Genomic DNA, 20,990 nt, shown 5'->3' with positions numbered 1-20,990 from the left:
AAAGGCATATACGGAATATCTTAATCACCCAGGCGGTCTGGCTCCAAGAAGTGCTTTGGATTTGGGTATCTCAATGGCTTGAAAGATAAGAGACTTTGCTTCCACAGTCAATTTAATGTAAAGACGTACCTGGGGATTTCACTGATCCAGAAATATCATCTTCACTGGATACAGCAGGTCTGCTTGTGAGAGAGAGAGAGAGAGAGAGAGAGAGAGAGAGAGAGAGAGAGAGAGAGAGAGAGAGAGTAAAGGAGTTTACCTTGGACAGGTAAGACAGTACTACTGAAATCTGTCGGGGGAGTATATTATTATTATTATTATTATTATTATTATTATTATTATTATTATTATTATTATTTTAGCTTTTAATATGCAATTTTTGATTTAATATTAATTGTAACATTTTATATAGGACAACTTCAGGTTGTCTTCAGCTTACTCAGTAACAACAGTGTGCTTTTATCTTTGTACACAAACCTCAAAGAGAGTATCAGCATATCCCATGTATCAGGATGTGCTTTAAGACTAGTTAGTACTCATTATAATATGCTGTAATGCGTTGAGAATATGCAGCTACATATTCTCAGCCGGTATGTTCCTGAGCTATGCCTCTAGAACTGCAATGAATAATAAATAATAATAATAATAATAATAATAATAATAATAATAATAATAATAATAATAATATATATTGTAATATTATTAATAACTTGACAAATAAAACAAAATTGACATTTTTAACGTGACAACAGTGTAAAAATTTTTAAATGGTTGATAAAAAAAATATTTTTTTATCACAATGTATAGTGTATCATATTTCAATAAATAAAGATAAAGTCCAGTTCAAACAATAAACTTGAGATTTATTTATTTATTTATTTTTAATAATAAAAACATTAAAATCCTAGTCCAATCTATTTTAAAATCTTTATGATTTTTTTTTTTTTTTAAGCCACGTGTATTATCTTAGAATCTGAAATCCCCTTCTGTCAACTCGTGAAAAAGCAGATTTCTCTAAACTTGTGAGTGTGCAGAGTACTGGGAACTACATCTTACTCGAAATAGACTGTAACCACGACGTGCACGTGCATGTTTTTTATTTTTTTTTATTTTACAACACGGGAACTTCATTGTACGCTATGTGGTCGTGTGGTAGATTTGCGACAATAGGACGTTTTAACTTACAGCAGTGTGGCAGTTCTTTGATTCAATCTGCCAGCGGGAGCTAAAATCTGTATATTTAGGAACATAGACTTTTTCACTTTTCATTTATCTATCTGTCATGGATGTTGGGGAACTGCTAAACTACCAGGTAAATACGAAAGCCGTGTATCTGTGTAGTTTGTTCATGTGTTTTCCACAACGTCTAATGGAATTTTCACCCCAAATGCCGAGTAGGCCTCAGTCCTCGGGTTTGAGTAGGTGCTGTTTCCCAGATTAGAAACACTGCTTTTGGGGAAGTAGTTTCCTTTGGTTGCATGCTATGCAAACCGTATGCTAAATCCCCAATATTAACTGAGGGGTTGTCAGATTTTTGTTTTAAATTTCTAGTACAGTAATAACAGGACTGCGTTGTTGCTTGCCCACAAAAACAATCTCTGCATATTTTTATTTAGTGTCACTGTGTTTTAAAACAATATTATTAATAGCAATACAACAAAAAACTAAAAATATGTAGAAAGATGGCAGATAGCAACATGTTTGATGTGTGGGCTGTGTGGTGGGAGTTTTTCTACGGGTGTAGACACACAGTTGTTAATGGTATAACGTTAAACATTTGACCATTTCCTCTAAGATGTGCATGCCAAATCTAGGTCTGGTCTTTGAAATCAGTTTTTGACCAGCCTCAGCTGAAGTGCAGAAACTACTAAATCATTAAATAAATTCCAGTCTGCCAGTACACCCTTAATGATGTCTTTGGTAAGGTCTGTAAATCGTCTTAATGTCTGAATGATTATGGAATCGTGAATTTCACTGCTGCAGCATTGTCAAGTTTCTCACTAGTACATTGACTTATCAAAGTTAAACCAAAGCTGTGCGATGCCAACAATTGTATATTAACCCTCCTGCGGGGACCAGGTTTAATTACATTTTTATAATAATAATAATAATAATGAACGGAAGAGGACCCTCCTAGATACCGAGCAGGACTGCAGGCAGATTTCTGGCACAGCTTTCTTTGTTGAGGGAACAATACCTTGCCATCACCAATGCAATCTCAATCCCTACTGCCTTGTGAGGAGTTCCACTTTGGTCTGTGAAGGTTTGTGTTGTGATTTGCCTACTTACAGGAGCAAGTGCTTGCTGGTTGGAGGATTTTGTGAACTAGCCAGTCTCGGCTGTAGCTGATTGCTGGTGTCTGTTGGAGCCACGTTGCACTGAATAGGGTATGGAGTGGCAGTAGTCATGTGGATTAAAGTTAAGGATTTAAATAGAGTGTGGTGGAAGGTGGTTAATGCTTTCCCACTATATGCTAGAGCAGCCTTTAGGGATTTGGAGCGTGCCAGCATTGTACATTGTCTATATCCTCAGAAATAAATTAGTTTAAAACTGATGACAATGAAAATGCAATATTTTTCTCCCTGCAAAACACTCTGTATTATTCAATAAGCCAATTTAAGAAAACTAAGTCATCTTGTTGCTGTTTTTTAAATAATACCAGCAATAGTGAGCTTGCTATCTTGAGCCTCCAGGCTTCAAAACTGAACAGCAATCCCACTTGGAAATGAAACTGTGATTGCACTGTTTGTAGATACATTAAACTGAAAATTGGATGTAAAATTGGTTCCTAATGAGCCGGCAACTTGCTCCCTAACTTTATGACTTAACTGCATTTTCTGTTTATTTGTACTTTTTTCTTTTCATTGTGTTAATTTAGAGTTTGGCATTTTCTCAGCAGAAGGGCAAACATTTTTCTGTTCTGAATTAATTGGAATTTGCAGTCTCTTGGTGGTACTGAGGTTATGCTTTGCTGTGTTTCAGCTGCTTGTAAAGAGATCTAGGTTTACTGTGGTTAAAATTTGTAGTGGCCAGCAAAACATTGTGACTATGACAAAAAGACAAGCAGTTATGAGTCTTGTCTGTGATTTGTCATTGTCATTAGGAGACATTATATATTATATATATATATACACACACACCGTATTTCTTTGAATTAATATCGCCCACAAATTAACGCTTCACTCAGATATCAGCTTTTTAATAGACACCGCCCTCGAATAAACACTGCTCTCAAAGAAACGTAAAGGTTTTTTTTTTTCTACCCCTGTTCAAAAAATAAATAAATATAACGCGCAACTCTGGTTATGTACATGTGATGCCCCCAAAGAGACTGCAGCCTGAATCCGCCGTGTATTACAAACTAATGTACACACACCTTAGTAAGCACTATTTTTTTATGGTACAGTCCTTACAGACAACCCAAGATGAACTACTTACAGCACAGCAGGCCTTCATGTGGATTTTTTTTTTCCCCCAGCAGAGTTCAGTGCCAACACAGCAGGGGATAAAATAATTGCTGTCTGTTTACCTTGCCGCAGCTTGGATGATGAAAACTTAAGCTCAGAGGAACTTAGACCTTTTCCGGTCACTCTAAGTGCTATCCGAAAGCTGGCCGAAGATATCTTCTTGTAGGGGGTTTAGTTGTTTTGTTTTTTATTCAATTGGAAAACGTGCTTACTATCTATGAGAAGATTTAGTTTCGGTTTCTGTTACAGATAAATTACAAACAAGCTGGTAAATTACAGGGAGGAAAAATAAATAAATAAATAACCGAGTAGAATATATTTTATTTCTAACAGAAATCAAACCGATATTCAGAGGTAATGCTTTTCGTTCAGAAAAACAACGGCATCAACTACTGTTCACTCACCTCTTCTTGTCCCAGACCTCCCAACTCCCACCTAATAGGCTCTCTTTAATTGTCAGTAAATGTACTGTATTGAAGCCCCAAAAACACACAAGTATAGTGCTGCAGATCTGGGACTCTCACGGCGCCGATTTTAAAATACCTTAACTCATGTAATAGCGTTTGTAAAGCATAGTATTATTAATAAAGTCCGCCCTCGTATGATCGTCGCCCTCGTTTAAGGGCCGCAGTCATTTTGATGAATTTTAAATAAATGCTGCGGCGCCAAATTGCAGCAATAAGTATATATTTTTTTGTTTTTTTCACATACTGCTGCTGTTTCCGTGGCAGTGCTAAAATAAAACCTTAAATGAATGCAGTTTCCTGAAACTGTATCCAAATAAAGGGTAATTTAATACAATAAAATGTTTTGCATCCTGCTTTGTATTTGATGAAATGGTTGAACATGAATGAGAGGAGGCTGTGACAGCTTAAGTAACAAAATGAATAAAGATCATGCAAAAACGAGGTTGACTTGTCAACTGCTTCTACAGTCTACTCGTTGCAGCCTTGAGTCTGCATATTTGTTTGGCCCTTCCACGTTTCAGTGACTGACTTCTAAGTCTTTCTTTCTATATCCCTGTCCAGCCGGACCGCGGCACAAAACGACCCCGCAAAGATGAGGGCGAGGGGGAGCTGCGAGGCAGACAGAAGCTGGCAGGTCCGAGGGAATCTGGCTGGCCCCAGGAAGGGGACAACTTGGACAGCGAGGACAACAGCGACAAGAAGAAACTTTTGGAAAAGCTCATGGACCACGACGAGGATCTGGAGGTGGGGAATCTTGTATATTATGTAAATAGAGGTGTTCCCCATTGTTAAAAATAGGCAGGTCATATGTGTAGCGCAAGCTAATTTAATTCATGGTCAGTATTTCTTCCCAGTCCTTTCCATCTACAATTAAATACCGTAAACATACAGTTTTATCACAAATACACATTGCCGTAATTTAAGTTACGGTCGGCATCCAATGATGGCGTTTCTGATTGGTACCCAAAATGACCAGTATCTTAAATGGGTTATGCTAAAGTTTAAACGTTTAATACATTAAATGGAAAACAATATGCCAGGCTATAAGGAAAGAGCTTGCAAATCCTATGCACAGAGGAGGCTTAAAATGCTGTTTTCAATCGCCAGTTAATATTGTAGAGCTGTGTGTTAGTATTACTACAGCTAAAGAGAATGATCTGGTTATCTCTATTCTTGTCTTGTGCAACATCCGTTTAGACGGATGGTTCTTTATGGCTACAGAGATGTGGGACCATTTCAAATGAGAATTTCCCATAAACAAACATTACATGTTCTTTGTGTGCTTCATTCTTAATTTATGAGCACCGTAAAATTAAAAGGGAAGCCACAAAGGTGTTTTCAGTTCACTCCACGAAGTAAAGCATGCAGAAGTTTCTTAATCGCTGTCCATAACTGCTTCAGTGATTATTTGATGGCAGACTTTGCAGTTTCAGGGGATGCTGCTCGTCAGAAATCTTCTCCATTCAGTTTTACCACTGCCAGGATGGCTTTTAAAAAGGAACTGATCTGCAGACATTGCAGATTAAGCAGATTGTAACTAATGTTTGGAAGGCATTTTTTTTTTTTTTTGTTCAAGTCAGTGAGCCTTCTGCAACCAGGAGGTAAATATCTCTAATACAGAGGTACAGAGAAGTTAACCAATTTCTGTATGTTCTTATTGTAGTCTGAACCTGTGGATGAAAGCTCTGTAAAGAAGATGATTCTGACGTTTGAGAAGAGGGCCTATAAAAACCAGGAACTGCGGATTAAATTTCCCGACAACCCTGAAAAGTATGTACAGCCACTGAAGCACCTTTCACTTCTCTCTGTTGTTATATATTTCATTACTTTGAGGGACTCTTGTTAAAAATGATTTTGAATAACTGAAAAAAAATGTGGAAAGAGCAAATTGCAAACTAGAAATAGGAAACCGTACTGTAGGTAAAAATTCCCTGGAAGTAGTTGCTCTGTACATTGATTGGCATCATCAATAATGATGGTTCAGATGATGAAGACGTGGAGTTCAGCGGTTTCAAATCAGATGATACAGACTCTGCAGTCTGGTTGATTACACTTTCCTGTTACATCACAGTCCATTTTATTTATTTATTTATCAGGAGAATCCTGTGTGTGTGTATATATATATATATATATATATATATATATATATATATATATATATATATATATATATTATAATTATATATACACACACACACACACATACATACATACAGTACCAGTCAAATGTTCGAGTACACCTGCTTGAAACCAGGTTTTTCATGATTATCTATGCTTTTAACTCTATAAACTTGTCTATAAACACTTAGTATTTCAATTATATGATACGTGTACTTATATAAGCTGATCATCGTAAGTGAATTGCATTCAAAAATGAAAATGTAAATCTTGTCAGTTTCAATGAAATGGTCACCCAAAGCAAGTGGATTTCAGTCTGAAGCCCAAGTCAGTTAAAAGTCTGAAATGTGTATAACACGATGTTAGAACAGTGGCCTAAGTTTAAAAGTGTCTTTGTTAGATGTTCTCTGAGTTAACTAGAATGTTACCTAATTAACCTTTTGTCACCAGTTATTGTTGACAGGTGAGGGTCCATGATTACTATAAATATAGTTAGCATAGGCACAAGATTGTCATCCTGAATGTAAGGGAGCAGAAAATGGCAAAATACGCTCAGTTAAGCAAAGAGAAAAGACAATCTGTAATTACTTTAAGAAATGAAGGTCAGTCTTTTAGACAAATTGCAAGAACTTTGCAAGTGTTTGTAACTGCTGTGGCCAAGACCATCAAACGATTTGAAGAAACTGGCACTCATGAGGACCGAACAAGGTCAGGCAGGCCAAGGGTGACCTCAGAATCAGAGAACAAGTTTTTCGAGTCACAAGTCTGCAAAACCGGTGATTAACTGCCCCTGAAATACAAGCTCAGCTAAATGCTACAAGAAGTACAGATGTTTCAACATCAACTGTTCAGAGGAGATTGCGTGAAGCTGGTCTAACTGGAAGAATTGCTGCTGGAAGAGAAACTATTGTTTCAAAACCAAAAAACACAGAAACTGGACGTTCAATCTAATGACCTGGCCTGCCCGGTCTCCAGACCTCAATCCCATAGAACTTGTATGGGATGAACTGGACAGAAGAGTCAAAGCAAAGCTACCCACAAGTGCCCTACATCTCTGGGAATTGCTGCAGAAGAAAGCTGGGAAGAAATGTCGGGTGATTTCCTGCTGAAACTTGTTAACTGAATGCCTCGTGTTTGTGAGGCTGTTATTAAGACAAAGGGTGGCTATTTTGAGGAATACAAGATTTAGAGACAATTTTCAATTTTCTTGAACATTGCTTTGATACTCCTTTTGTTTTGTATATTGTAACATTTTCATTTTCAAGTATTTACAGAAACGTATACGACTTAAAACATTGTTAATTATGAAGAAACCTAGTTTCCATCAAGTGTACTCAAACTTTTGAGTAGAGAGAGAGAGAGAGAGAGAGAGAGAGAGAGAGAGAGAGAGAGAGATATCTATCTTAGATATCTCTATCTAATTTTCTTAGAATACTCTTGGTATATAAGTAGAGTTTCTGATTTTCTGTTTCAACCAATAAAATAAATAAATAAATAATGAAATCGGTGTATAGACCGATAAACACTAGAAATGGTTACTCAGTTCACCTTGACTTCACTCCTTTCCCATCTAAAAAAAAAAGTTTCCAGTGCAGTTGTGCAGTGTCCCTCCTTGACTTGTAGCTATCATTGTTTCGTTCTAAACCCACCCCAACTACTAAGGGGCTGCAAATTCCTACATTTCCATTAGAGACTCCGTTTGCAAGATTTAAAACAAGATTACAATTAGAAGGCTTGTTTGTGGGATTTAAAGCTATTTTAGTTAGATGGAATAAAACAGAATTGCAAATTGTGGTGAAATGTGAAAAACATGCCTAGACACACAAAGCCCGCAAAAGAATGCACCTGTGACCGTAAGGATTTCGTTGTGGAAGACAGCAAAGGAAAGAAGGTACAACTTAAGTGTGCGAGTACTGTCGAGTTACTCTACATATTGTGACAGAAAAAAAAATGCCCAAGCATTTTGGAAAGTAACTGAAAACAATGATTTCATACAGTATATAAAAAGCGAAAGCCCAGGGGGAAAAAAAAAACAAAAAAATAAATAAAACTTGACATACTAAAAAAAAAAAAAAAAAGCACCAAAAAATGAAGTTAATAAAAACCAAAAAACAGAAGCCCTATATATAATACATCACTGCCCTCAGATGACAATATGCACACCCCCCAGGTTCATCTTAGTAAGGTTTAGACTCAGTTAATCTGATAGTAACCTGTTCCACTCACGTGCCAAGGTTTGTTTTGCTGTACTGTGTATGTTTGTTTTTAGCCACATATTTCTATTTGTTTTTGATGAAATTCTCCTAAAACTAGTATAGATATCTAACTCCTGCTCGCTCTTTTTTTCTGGTCAGGTTCATGGAGTCAGAGCTGGATCTGAATGATATTATCCAGGAGATGCATGTGATTGCCACCATGCCAGACCTCTATCACCTGCTCGTCGAGCTGAATGCAGTCCATTCCTTTCTCGGGTTACTTAGCCATGAGAACACTGATATCCTTTTATTCCTGGACAATGGTTTTACACCAGACAATGCAAACTATCAATCAACAGCTTTGATCTTGCACTATTTCTGAATAATTTGTGTTCCTCCTAAAACATCTTTATAGCATTACTGCGCTACTGTGTTGTTTGTTTGCACTGTCTCCTTAACATCTGTTACATGTAGCCATTGGAGTGGTAGATCTGTTGCAGGAGCTGACAGATATTGATACACTTCAGGAGAGCGAGGAAGGGGCTGAAGTGCTTATCGATGCTTTGGTGAGTGCTGTTGCCGTCTTTAGTCTGCATTGCTGCAGCTCAGTCTGCTACACAGTGATTACTCCCAGGGGTTTTACATTTGGCAAGAGGAAATACTTGCAAAACCTAAACAGAAAAAAAAATAATAACTTTGCAATAATAGATTATAATTAATGGATGTAGGTAACATGATGAAATCTAATTTCTTTTACATTTGTAAAAAAAAAAAAAATGCGTTACTTGTTCTATCCGATGCAGGGATGGAAATAAGATGCCTATTGCATAGCAGTTTCACCTTTTCCAGGCTTTACTACGAGCTTGATTAGCAACAGTGTACAGGTAACAAGCTCAGTCGTTTCTTATTAAACTCATAGTAAAACCAGTACTGGATCACGCTGCTATGCAGTGGGAGTTTTATTTCCATCCCTGTGGTGAATTTGTACTGTAATGAGTACTTTAGGGTTCTCAGTCTTTTCACAAAGAACTTCATCTGAGCTGTAGTGGTCTGGTGCACTTTGTCATTGATTGAAATTTATTCTCCTGTTTGTAAAGCTTGCAAACGCATCAGCAGTTTAAGCCTCTTGTCGTTCAGCACCCACTACCACATATCAGAGACATGTAATTTGCTGTCCTGGGTTAATTGTAAAGGCCTTAACTCTTTGTATCCGGTTGTGTCTGCAAATTGTTTTAATTAAAAGACTGTTTTGCTTCAGCTGACAAGGAGAATGCAGATATCAGGGTTCAGGTGGTCCAAGGTTGTTTGTGGAAACTAACCTATTATCTAAAAGCAGCTCAATATTACATTTTCATTTTTTTAATTAATGGTGCTGACCTTAATATACAAGCTGGAAACACACTGATGAATGTGTAGTCCTATAATATACAGTATAGACATATAAATACATGCGCCTGGTGTATAAACAGCTTTTCTAAATGTACTTTGTGTAAGACTGCAGACAGAAAGATTCTTGTGTGATATAAGTCTGGCTATTCTCATGTCTGTGTATAGACTTTTCAACATTCTGTTCTTTTAAATTGACTGCAGTGCGGTTAGTTTAATCTTGGGGAATTAGCTGTGATTTACCTTATTTCTTTGAATTTAAAAGGCATTTTTTAAATAATTTTTTCTTCTCAAAAATTGCCTGCGTCTTAAATTTGAGTGCAGCATAGTGATGCGTGTATTAAAATCGCCAACAAAAGACGTGACTACCCGAGTACACAAACAGCAACGTGACTGAGTGCCAAGAAAAGACAAACAGACGTCACTGCCTGATCTCGATTTATCCATGACATAGAGGCAGCCATTTCCAAAGAGGTATCATTAGCTTCCTGAAGCATTCGAAGCTTTTACAATTACAGCGTTTCATTATTAGACTCAGTTGTAAGAAACAGCACCAGCTTGGACAGATCAGAAATGCTGATCAGACCCATATTTTTCGTCATGCCAAGCAGTACCACAGTTCATAAATTTGGAGAAAAACAGGTGTGAATAATCATGACTGGAAATGAGAAGCAGCACATACAGTGGCTTGCGAAAGTATTGACCCCCCTTGGTATTTTTCCTATTTTGTTGCCTTACAACCTGGAATTAAAATGGATTTTTATTTGGATTTCATATAATGGACATACACAAAATAGTCCAAATTGGTGAAGTGAAATAAAAAAAATAACTTTTTTCAAAAAATTCTAAAAAATAAATAATGGAAAAGTGGTGCATGCATATGTATTCACCCCCTTTGCTATTAAGCCTCTAAATAAGATCTGGTGCAACCAATTACCTTCAGAAGTCACATCAAATTAAATAAAGTCCACCTGTGTGCAATCTAAGTGTCACATGATCTGTCACATGATCTCAGTATATATACACCTGTTCTGAAAGGCCCCAGAGTCTGCAACACCACTAAGCAAGGGGCACCATGAAGACCATGGAGCTCTCCAAACAGGTCAGGGACAAAGTTGTGGAGAAGTACAGATCAGGGTTGGGTTATAAAAAAATATCCAAAACTTCCCACGGAGCACCATTAAAGCCATTATTAAAAATTGGAAAGAATATGGCACCACAACAAACCTGGCAAGAGAGGGCCGCCCCACCAAAACTCACGGACCAGGCAAGGAGGGCATTAATCAGAGAGGCAACAAAGAGACCAAAGATAACCCTGAAGGAGCTGCAAAGCTCCACAGAGGAGATTGGAGTATCTGTCCATAGGACCACTTTAAGCCGTACACTCCACAGAGCTGGGCCTTACAGAAGAGTGGCCAGAAAAAAGCCATTGCTTAAAGAAAAAAATAAGCAAACACGTTTGGTGTTTGCAAAAAGACATGTGGGAGACTCCCCAAACATATGGAAGAAGGTACTCTGGTCAGATGAGACTAAAATTGAGCTTTTTGGCCATCAAGGAAAATGCTATGTCTGTCACAAACCCAACACCTCTCATCACCCGAGAACATCTTCCCCACAGTGAAGCATGGTGGTGGCAGCACCATGTGTTGGGGATGTTTTTCATCGTCAGGGACTGGGAAACTGGTCAGAATTGAAGGAATGATGGATGGCGCTAAATACGGGGAAATTCTTGAGGGAAACCTGTTTCAGTCTTCCAGAGATTTGAGACTGGGACGGAGGTTCACCTTCCAGCAGGACAATGACCCTAAGCATACTGCTAAAGCAACACTCGAGTGGTTTAAGGGGAAACATTTAAATGTCTTGGAATGGCCTAGTCAAAGCCCAGACCTCAATCCAATTGAGAATCTGTGGTATGACTTAAAGATTGCTGTACACCAGCGGAACCCATCCAACTTGAAGGAGCTGGAGCAGTTTTGCCTTGAAGAATGGGCAAAAATCCCAGTGGCTAGATGTGCCAAGCTTATAGATACATACCCCAAGAGACTTGCAGCTGTAATTGCTGCAAAAGGTGGCTCTACAAAGTATTGAGTTTGGGGGGGTGAATACTTATGCATGCTCAAGTTTTCTGTTTTTTTTTGTCTTATTTCTTGTTTGTTTCACCATAAAAAATATTTTGCATCTTCAAATTGGTAGGCATGTTGTGTAAATCAAATGATACAACCCCCCAAAAAATCAATTTTCATTCCAGGTTGTAAGGCAACAAAATAAGAAAAATACCAAGGGAGGGTCAATACTTTCGCAAGCCACTGTAAGTGTAATGCTCTGTGTGATAGCTGACAGCTGCAAACTGACTCCATATGTATAACTGAGGTTGTATCTTTATAAATGCATGTTTATTTGGTGTTTTAATTTTTTCCCTCAAATTGAGGGTGTCTTAAATTCGAGGGCGTCTTAAATTCAAAGGAATACGGTATGTATATGTCTTTAAATATTATTAGCATGGTGCTGGAAGGCTCCAGGGCATTTTGTTAATATGTTTCTGTGCTGCTCTGTTAGTCTTGTGGCAATTGATTTTTAACTGTAATACATGCTATTATACTTGAAAGGCCCCTCCCCATGTCAGATATTAAAATGAGATTAGCGATTCGCTGTGCGTAACAGCTTGTTGAGTGGACAGTGGCATGTCTTAACCCAGCAGGTGTGCTTTTCAGTTGATCTTTCTTGGATTGATAGTTCAGGGCTTCCCAAACTGGGGCTGCAAGGTGGTTTCAGTGGGGCTGCAGCACATATACAAATGTTCTCTCCCAAATGACCGTGACAAAGCGAGGGGATCAGTTCATTCACACGAATGCTGCAGATAAGTCCTTGTGGCTATTTCGAATGCAACATTGACACCCGCTTTTGTCTGTGCTAACAGTATGTACCAAAAGGGGGGGTGATATGAATTCACTTTTATAATACGTTTTTTAAATAAAAATAAGTAAATACAGGGTTTTTTTGGTTCTTGATAACACTATGTAACACAATTTTTGTTCCTGGGTAGTAAGTGTTATTTCCTAATTGCTTATGCCTCAAAAGTATAGAAAATGGCTATTATTCCTCACAAACTTTGCTTTTGTGACCAGGACAGTGATATTTCAAAATATCACTATTTCCAGTGGGAAAATGGGAAAATGTGTGTCTTTTTGTTCGCATAAAGTAAAAAAAAAACAACATATGAATCCAAATTAACATGTATTTATACTAAAGTAATACAAAGATGACTACAAAAGATTTAGAAGTGAGTAGTTTTTCGAGATTTACAATTATACTGTATTTATTCTATGTATTCTAAATTATTATGTGAATGAAAAGACACACATTTGCCCATTTTCCCATTGAAAATAGTGATATTTTGAAATATCACTGTCCTGGTCACAAAAGCAAAGTCTGTGGGGAGTAATAGTCATTTTGTATACTTTTGAGGCATAAGCAATTAGGAAATAACATGTGCTACCCAGGAACAAAAACTGTATTACATAGTGTTATCTCTAATATTTAAAACAAGAGAACATGCAGATAGATTTCTCGATTACCTCCTGGGTGGTGATACTGCGCCTGTCTTTTTTTTTTTTTTTTTTTGGTTAAGCTATTAAATTAGAGTACAGTCAATGTGTTGGCCATTTTCTATACTTTTGAGGCAGAAGCAATTAGGAAATAACACGTGCTACCCAGGAACAAAAAAATGTTTTTTTTTTTTTGTTACACAGTGTAATTAATTCTCTGTACATAAAAATAAAATAAACCATAGTGCCCGCGCTTACAGGCAGGTTTATGTTGCATTTGCAATCGGCCAGTATTGAAAGCAGTATTACTTTTTACTGGTACAAATGAATAACCGCTCTCACTAAAGGTATCAAAAGAAAGTTGGTGGACCCCTGTGATAGGTTATTGTTAAGTCAGTATTCCTTAAGGTATTTTAGAAGGCTAGAACATTCTGTAGTACAGTGTCTATTTTCTGGTTTTCCTGTAGATATTGGTGAAATTATTATTATTATTATTATTATTATTAATTAATAAAGTCACGGTGACCAGATATATACTGGATATCAAATTTTAAGCATATTTTAGACATGTACTTCACATTAGAGATGATTCACCTAATTTAATGTCTCTAAGTGCATGTTCATTCTGCTTAGAGTTTAGAGATGACTGTAATAAGTGATGATTTAGGGGCCTGTCCCATGACATAAACAGCATGAGGATGCCAGTGATATGAATTGAGCAGGACAGGGAATCTGAGTTGTGAGTCTCTGCAGTCCAGAGGGAAATGACCAGTCACGGTACATGTTCAGCACTGTGATGCATTTCCCACGTTTCAGGTGGAGGGGCAAGTGGTGGCGTTACTGGTACAGAACATGGAGCGACTAGATGAGCAGGTGAAGGAGGAGGCAGATGGCGTCTACAACACACTTGGTAAGTAAGAGAGTATATGCTTGAACCCCACCAGTTTTACATGTAATTTAGGAAATGCAGGAAGACGCACCTGCCCTATGCTAACACACACATTTAGCAGTATATTGTAAGTATAAAGTACAAAATACAGTTAATCCCTGGAACGCCTTGGTAGTCAGGTGCATTTCAAATGACTTCTCTCCGTCAGACAAAATGTAGATTTAGTAAGTAAACTTATTTGGGCAGATTGTACAGCATCAGTGGGTTAGTTTGTGGAGGCCAGTTGTGCTTAGAGGACACTTAGTGAATGTAAAAAGAAGATAAAAAGCTTTAATAAAACCTACATTGCAGCTTCCAGCCCGGTCTCTCTCAGTACCCAGCCTCACGTCCTCTTATTGAACAGTTATCTGGAGTTGGACTGAACTCTCAACTTCCTTTGCTTCAAAGAAGTGTGTGTGTGTCTGTGTGTGTGTGTGTTTGTTTTCCCTGGGCTGAAAAACAGGCAATAAAGATTCCCTTGGGATGAATTCATGTTTACAGGTCAGCTCTTTTCATGCAGTTGGGTCTTGTTGAGCCTGTGCGATTAAATTAGTTCTACATTCTACATGGGATGCAAACAAGAGGATTTCATAAGCGTGACTGCCGCTATTGCCAGTGTTAGTGGTCACTGTTAAAAGACCATTGTGGTTGAGCTTTGTCTGACCAGGCTTTGATTACATTTCTGTCTTCTTTATATTGCTTTGGCTTTTAGGTTACATTAATCGTTACCCTTGTGTTCATCTTAGCAGGCGCCCTTATCCAGGGCGACTTACAATTGTTACAAAGAGTCACATTACAGAATATCACATTACAGATAAGAGCAGTTATAAGGTGAAGTAAAATCAGTAGAAAATAAGATCCAGTTCAGATAAGAGCAAATAAAGAATATAGTAAATTACATTAAAGAGAGAGTTTGACTAAGAGCATTTCTAGTAAAAAAATATGTGCTTGTATGAGTAAAGTAGAGTAAGAGCATGTAGTAAGAATGATGAATGGATGAGAATGATTTCAAATAAGAGCAGTTACAAAAAATGTGACTACTGATACCTATAAGAGTAAAATCAAGCAATGGATACAGGGAGTAGTTATAATTAAGTGCAGTAGTAGAATACAGCAAGGCATGGAGCAGTTCAGTGCTAATACAAGCTGATGCAACTACTGAAACAACTGGGTGCCATAGTCCAGTGTAGTCGAGAGTTGTGAGGTTTACAGAAGCTGTTTACAGATGAAGTGTTTTTTTTTTTTTTTTTTTTTTTTTTTAAACTTGCGATCAGTTTATAGTAGCCGGGAGGATGAAGGATAGTGGAATGTGAAATTCATTTATTTATTTATTTATTTATATTTCCAAAGGTATAATTGAGAATGTGGCTGAATTCAGACCTGGAATGTGCACAGAAGCTGCTCAGCAGGGCCTAATGCAGTGGCTGTTAAAAAGAATAAAGGTAGGATTTTGTTAGTCCAGGAACAGTGGTGGTTTTATGGAGTGGTTTCCTGTATTTTACGTATCTGGTCCTAGAGCAGCTGGCAAACTGTATTAGACAACATGGCCCTGATGATTTGGCAGCAAAATTATGTATAATGCCTCTGAGGAGCTCCCCCACCTCCTTGGCATACTGGACCTTTTAGCAAGATGGTGTCTCACAACTGAAAAACCACTCCAGTTTTGTGAAACTGTGTGTGACACAGTAACTAAATATCTTGTGTCATCTTTTATGGATGCTTTTAAAAACAAATGCTAAACAATTTTCTTTCCAACAGGCAAAAATGCCATTTGATGCAAACAAGCTGTACTGCAGTGAAATCCTAGCCATCTTGCTTCAGAACAACGACAGTAAGTAGATACAAAGCTAATCGCTGCAGTGTGTTGAAGAGATTCAAACATTTAACTGCAATTTTGTTGTAATTCATTGATAGTGTGCCATCATCTAGGTATTACTGTTAGCCAGTATATTATGAATGCTCAGTTACTGTTGACAGAGTTCTGTGTAGATATTATGTCCGGCTTCTATCTGATTACCACTCTCACAAACCCAGAGCACTCAAACTTCTTGCTCTGTGCTAATTACTTTCTTCCTGTGCATATTTTATACTATTGATTGTTAAAAGCTTCTTATCCTGACAACCTGGCTCTGTTTTTTCCCCTCTCTGTCTGTCCTGCAGACACCAGGGATCTGCTGGGAGAACTGGATGGGATTGATGTGTTACTGCAGCAGCTTTCTGTAAGTACCTCTTGTGTTTCTCCTCCATGCGGCACCAAACGTGTTTATCAACTTGGTTGTTATTAAATAACTCGATTGCCCAAACTAACTTACTTTCCTTTGTTGCTTGCATGTAACTGTAGAGATCTGTTAGACTTAAGGTATAAATGCCAACATATAATCCAGGTGCATAATATGTGCGTCTTTCATGAATCGCATCTCTCCATCTCAGTAGTACACTACAGTAAATAGACCAATAGACCTAATATATAACAGAACATTAATTACAATATTACTTTCTCTGGCATTGGAGACCTGTACAGGCTGAACAGAGATACTGGACGATCAGAGAGAGCATGTCATAAATTCAAAGCTGTGCAGAACAGAAAATAAAAACAATGCAGTGCAGCCATGGTTGATTAGAGATAGCTGATCATGAATACTGAGCTGACAGGGCTCAGGTTCAGTGAGCATTCCCACCTCTGTTTTCCAAGCACAAGTTCTTGAAGAGAGCCTTTTAAAAGTATGCTGGAAGGGTTTTCAAGCACCCTTTTTTATTTTTTTATTTTTTTTGAGACGTAGTACAGAACTGCAGTAGCATAGCACTTGGGATTAGAATCGCTTTTTCAGTATTGCAATCAGCAGATCATTAGATGACATTAACATACAGCAGAGGTTTTCAAAGTACCTTGAGTTAAATACATGCCTCATACATTTGTTGTTAGGAAGAAACATCAGAGGGTCATGTTATTTAATTCTAAGCTGTTCCACGTCAATGGAGAGAGGTGTATTGAATCCTGATGAGATTCGTAAGCAATCCATTCTAAATGTTAAATTCTCTCCCTAATTTCTTTCGCCCAGGAACAGGTGTTAGACAATAGTAACATGATAGAAACTGGTATGTGGAAAAGCATTTGTAGAAAAAATAAATAAGGCTAATTAAAACATTTACAATGTAACAAAACTGGAAAGTGATTTAAACCCCTCTTTTTCTAATTTTATGTAACAAGTCTAGACGTGCGTGGAATTTGTAAAGATATAATGTTCTGTAAATCTCATATCACAACACGATGGTTATGTACTGTGTGCATGATCGGTCATGAAGACATGTTGGTCTGTGTACTATTAATCAAAATGCCTGTCACAAGAAAGACCTTGCTCTGATTGAAATGCAAGCTGCAATAGATTAAATGTGTTTAATTTATTTGGTAAAAATAGTAGAAACAAGTACATTCATTGATGGCAGCCCGAGGGATAATAAAAGATGAGTGTATTTTCTGTCGGCTTCTGTAAATGGCAAGCTAAGCCATCCCACATTTAGATGAACCACCATAATGTATCAGTTTCACAGAAATACAGTAATATGTATATCTGCAGGTAGTGTGTATCTGATCTAAGTTAAAGACCAGACTACAGTTACAGTAGTTTTATACACAGGTTGGGATTATATCAATTATCTTTTTTTTAATTTATTTCTTTTCTATATATAAAGTAAACCTTAGATTGTATTGTCAACTAACTTTTCCTAAATAAAACTAGTGTCTTAATTAAGGTGATTGGATTTGTCAGGTGTTCAAGCGGCACAATCCGTCCACTGCAGAGGAGCAGGAGATGATGGAGAACCTCTTTGTATCTCTGTGCTCCTGTCTCATGTTGGCATCCAATCGGGAACGCTTCCTGAAGGGAGAGGGTCTGCAGCTCATGAACCTCATGCTAAGGTAAGGTGCATGCAACAGGAGGGAAAGGAAAACAAGAACAATTACTTTACATGCATCACTTGAACACTTCATTAAAAAAATTCTGAGTAAAACGTTTCAGCAAGTGTTTTCGATACAAGCGTTTACTTAGATTTCATTTACCGTATTTTATATATTAAAAAAATATGTATTTTAGAAGTATTTCTAAATAATGTGCATCTGTTTTCTTCATACTGAAAATAATAACATCAGAAATAAACAGGCAATAAATACAGTTTAATTTCAGCAAGTTCATGTTCTGCTCTTTTGAGCTGTTGTGGGATTAGTCATCCTACATTAAGGTTGTTTTTATAATCGTCCTTACAGAGACATGAATTAACCTTGTTTTTCACTTGGATAAAATGAAATGCATGTTAAATTAATTTTGAATAAAGCATATTGTCAACATGTGATTGAATTTGAGGGTTACATTACAGTCTTCCGGAATCCATCTAGAAATCTATTGTGAAACATTTAGGTCTCTCGAGTAAAGCCTGCAACATATAAATCAGAAGTATTCCATTACTGATTCAGTGGATAGAGCCCCACTTTCCAGCAGGGATTACAGAACTGACAGTTTAATCAGCTACATCCTGACAGAAATCAGCTACTTGACCTTAAACAGAAAGAAAAGAAAATCACTAAAAAAAACACAGCCTGCCACTCCAATCATGCGTCTGCTGTTTGTTTTTTTAAATGTCTGATGTTCACTGAATAAATATTCCTCTAATCATACATGGGAGACCTCAAAATCGATAGACAATTATAGTAAGGCTAAATGTTTAAGTTGTCCATAATAATTGAAGCTTCAATGCTGCTCTCCTAACATCTTGCATTCTAAGTTTATGAAAATGTGAGGATGTTTCTAAATGCTGGAAGGGTTCACCTCAGTCACCCTTTCAGTTTGCTAACTGATTGCATAAACCAAGGATGTTTCTTCAGTAACATCAAATGGCAACCAGGAAATAACTCATTAATCAAATGCTTTTTACTCTATTAGAGTATGGAAAACATTTAGGACTGGGTCTTTTGAGGACTGTTAATAATCAAAGGACATTGGTTTGAAAAGACAACAGGAAAGCCTGTCGAAAACGGGTACAGTGGGCTTCCATCTGCTATTGTAGGCTTTATATATATATATATATATATATATATATATATATATATATATATATATATATATATATATATTTCTTTACTCTGTATAGCTTTTAAACCAGCTACAAGTATTACGTACTATTAGGGATCAGGTAATAGCGAATGCATAATCCTAAGAAACATTTAACAGTGGCATCAAGGCCATGTTTCTCATGTCATGCACAGCATTAGTAAATTAGTGCATGTAATATCAGAACAATACAGACTTGAGCCCAGGGTTCATGAAAGCTCAGTCAAGGAGCCTGGAGTGACAACAGGACAGATTGGAAGAATAGGGCTGTGTTGCCATCAGATTGACTGAGATAGGCTGTGCCACTCGCTGAATTACTTGCTTCGGGTCTTATCTGGAGCCCTGTATTCATGGTAATGAGTTGTCACCAGCTTCGAAAGGCTGTCTTTGATCAATAGAAAAAACATAGGTCAAATACAGTTTCTCCTCGGACAGCCTTCAGAAGATCATGTTCAGTTAAAAAGCCATAAGCAAACATGTTTTTGAAACATTAATAAGTAAATAACCGTTTAACTGAAAATATTCCTGTTAAGACACATTCTCTTGGTGGAACCATGTGTTCTCTGAACCTAGATGCTTGCCCAGGTAGAATGGGAACAGTGTGCACATTGTTGGCATAGCAATTTCTTCTCAGAATGTGTTTTCTGTTTTTGACAGTTTTTAAGATAATGATTAAAACTTGTATGTGTAAAGGTTGTTCTTCCCGAGTGCTCCATAAGCTTAGCCCTTTCTCCCTGGATCCCCAGATACGTGGTATTTAAATCTCAGCTAAGGGCAACCCGTATCTTCTCTGTCTTTAAAAAGAATATAAAATGTAAAGGTCAGGAGCAGTCACTACTTTTTCTTCCCAGTAAAAGCCTTTATGGCAATAACCTTTTAAAGTTACATCACTGTAATACAAGTTAGTATTCTTATAATATAAGTGGATTCACTTTCATATTTTATTAAAAATTCAACTTTTGAATGATTTTAGCAGATTTCCTTCAAGAAACTTGCTAAAAAATGACATTGATAGTATACCTCCAATTTCACTTTAGCTTACTGTACGTGTTGTTTTTTATTCTGGAACCCAGAGTCTCCTTTGCTGAGTCTCTTGTGCATTTACCCCCGCAGAGAGAAGAAGATGTCTCGGACAAGTGCGCTCAAAGTGTTGGACCATGCCATGATTGGCCCAGAGGGGTCAGATAACTGCCACAAGTTTGTAGACATCCTGGGGTTACGGACTATCTTTCCCCTCTTCATGAAAACCCCCAAGAAAATGAAGAAAGCTGGCTTCTCTGACAAGGAACATGAAGGTGAGTAAATACATATTAGGTAAGATTGGCTGGAACTGTATTGTTAGCGCTGTGGACCTTTTTAAAATTATATTTTCTAGCTGTCCAGATTTGAAAGCCCCCTTCCCCTCCTCCAGCATAATTGCTATGTGATTAAAAATAGTGATCTTGGAAGGTAACAAAGAAATTGTCTTCCTCTAATTAATGCTATTTGGTTTTTCCAGCCCACCTAAGGTGAACAGATTAGCTTCTTCTGTTGTCTCTTTCATGTCTGGGACAAAATTAATTAATCTCAGACGTGCAACAACAGAAGCATAGAAAGCAGAGATAAGGGCCCTAGAGCAGCATTCTCTGTTTGCCTGGCACTGTAAATCTACAAGGCTGCAGACCGATTGAAAATAGTTTTGGGTGGGCTGTGCTCTGCTATGACCTGAAGGGTATGGTTTCTGAATTCTGGGTTGCAAGATTCTAAATGAGTAAATCACAAACACACATTTGCACTGTGAAA

General features: G+C 37.4%; 1 protein-coding gene across 1 annotated transcript in view; it reads left to right on the top strand.

Annotated features, from left to right (window-relative positions):
• Positions 1-1,158: 1,158 nt before the first annotated feature.
• Positions 1,159-20,990, top strand: part of LOC121319383 (beta-catenin-like protein 1) — a 40,917-nt gene continuing 21,085 nt past the window's right edge. Inside the window, exons 1-11 of the mRNA XM_041256774.1 lie at positions 1,159-1,312; positions 4,496-4,678; positions 5,598-5,704; positions 8,407-8,546; positions 8,716-8,813; positions 13,995-14,088; positions 15,457-15,548; positions 15,865-15,937; positions 16,267-16,325; positions 17,874-18,022; positions 20,322-20,503. Coding sequence (XP_041112708.1) covers positions 1,283-1,312; positions 4,496-4,678; positions 5,598-5,704; positions 8,407-8,546; positions 8,716-8,813; positions 13,995-14,088; positions 15,457-15,548; positions 15,865-15,937; positions 16,267-16,325; positions 17,874-18,022; positions 20,322-20,503 — 1,207 coding nt within the window. The 5' untranslated portion in view covers positions 1,159-1,282. The remainder of the gene's footprint in view (positions 1,313-4,495; positions 4,679-5,597; positions 5,705-8,406; positions 8,547-8,715; positions 8,814-13,994; positions 14,089-15,456; positions 15,549-15,864; positions 15,938-16,266; positions 16,326-17,873; positions 18,023-20,321; positions 20,504-20,990) is intronic.

This window comes from Polyodon spathula, chromosome 8 (genome assembly GCF_017654505.1).
Source record: "Polyodon spathula isolate WHYD16114869_AA chromosome 8, ASM1765450v1, whole genome shotgun sequence".
NCBI classification, from domain to species: domain Eukaryota; kingdom Metazoa; phylum Chordata; class Actinopteri; order Acipenseriformes; family Polyodontidae; genus Polyodon; species Polyodon spathula.
This window is presented reverse-complemented; position numbering and strand designations above follow the sequence as displayed.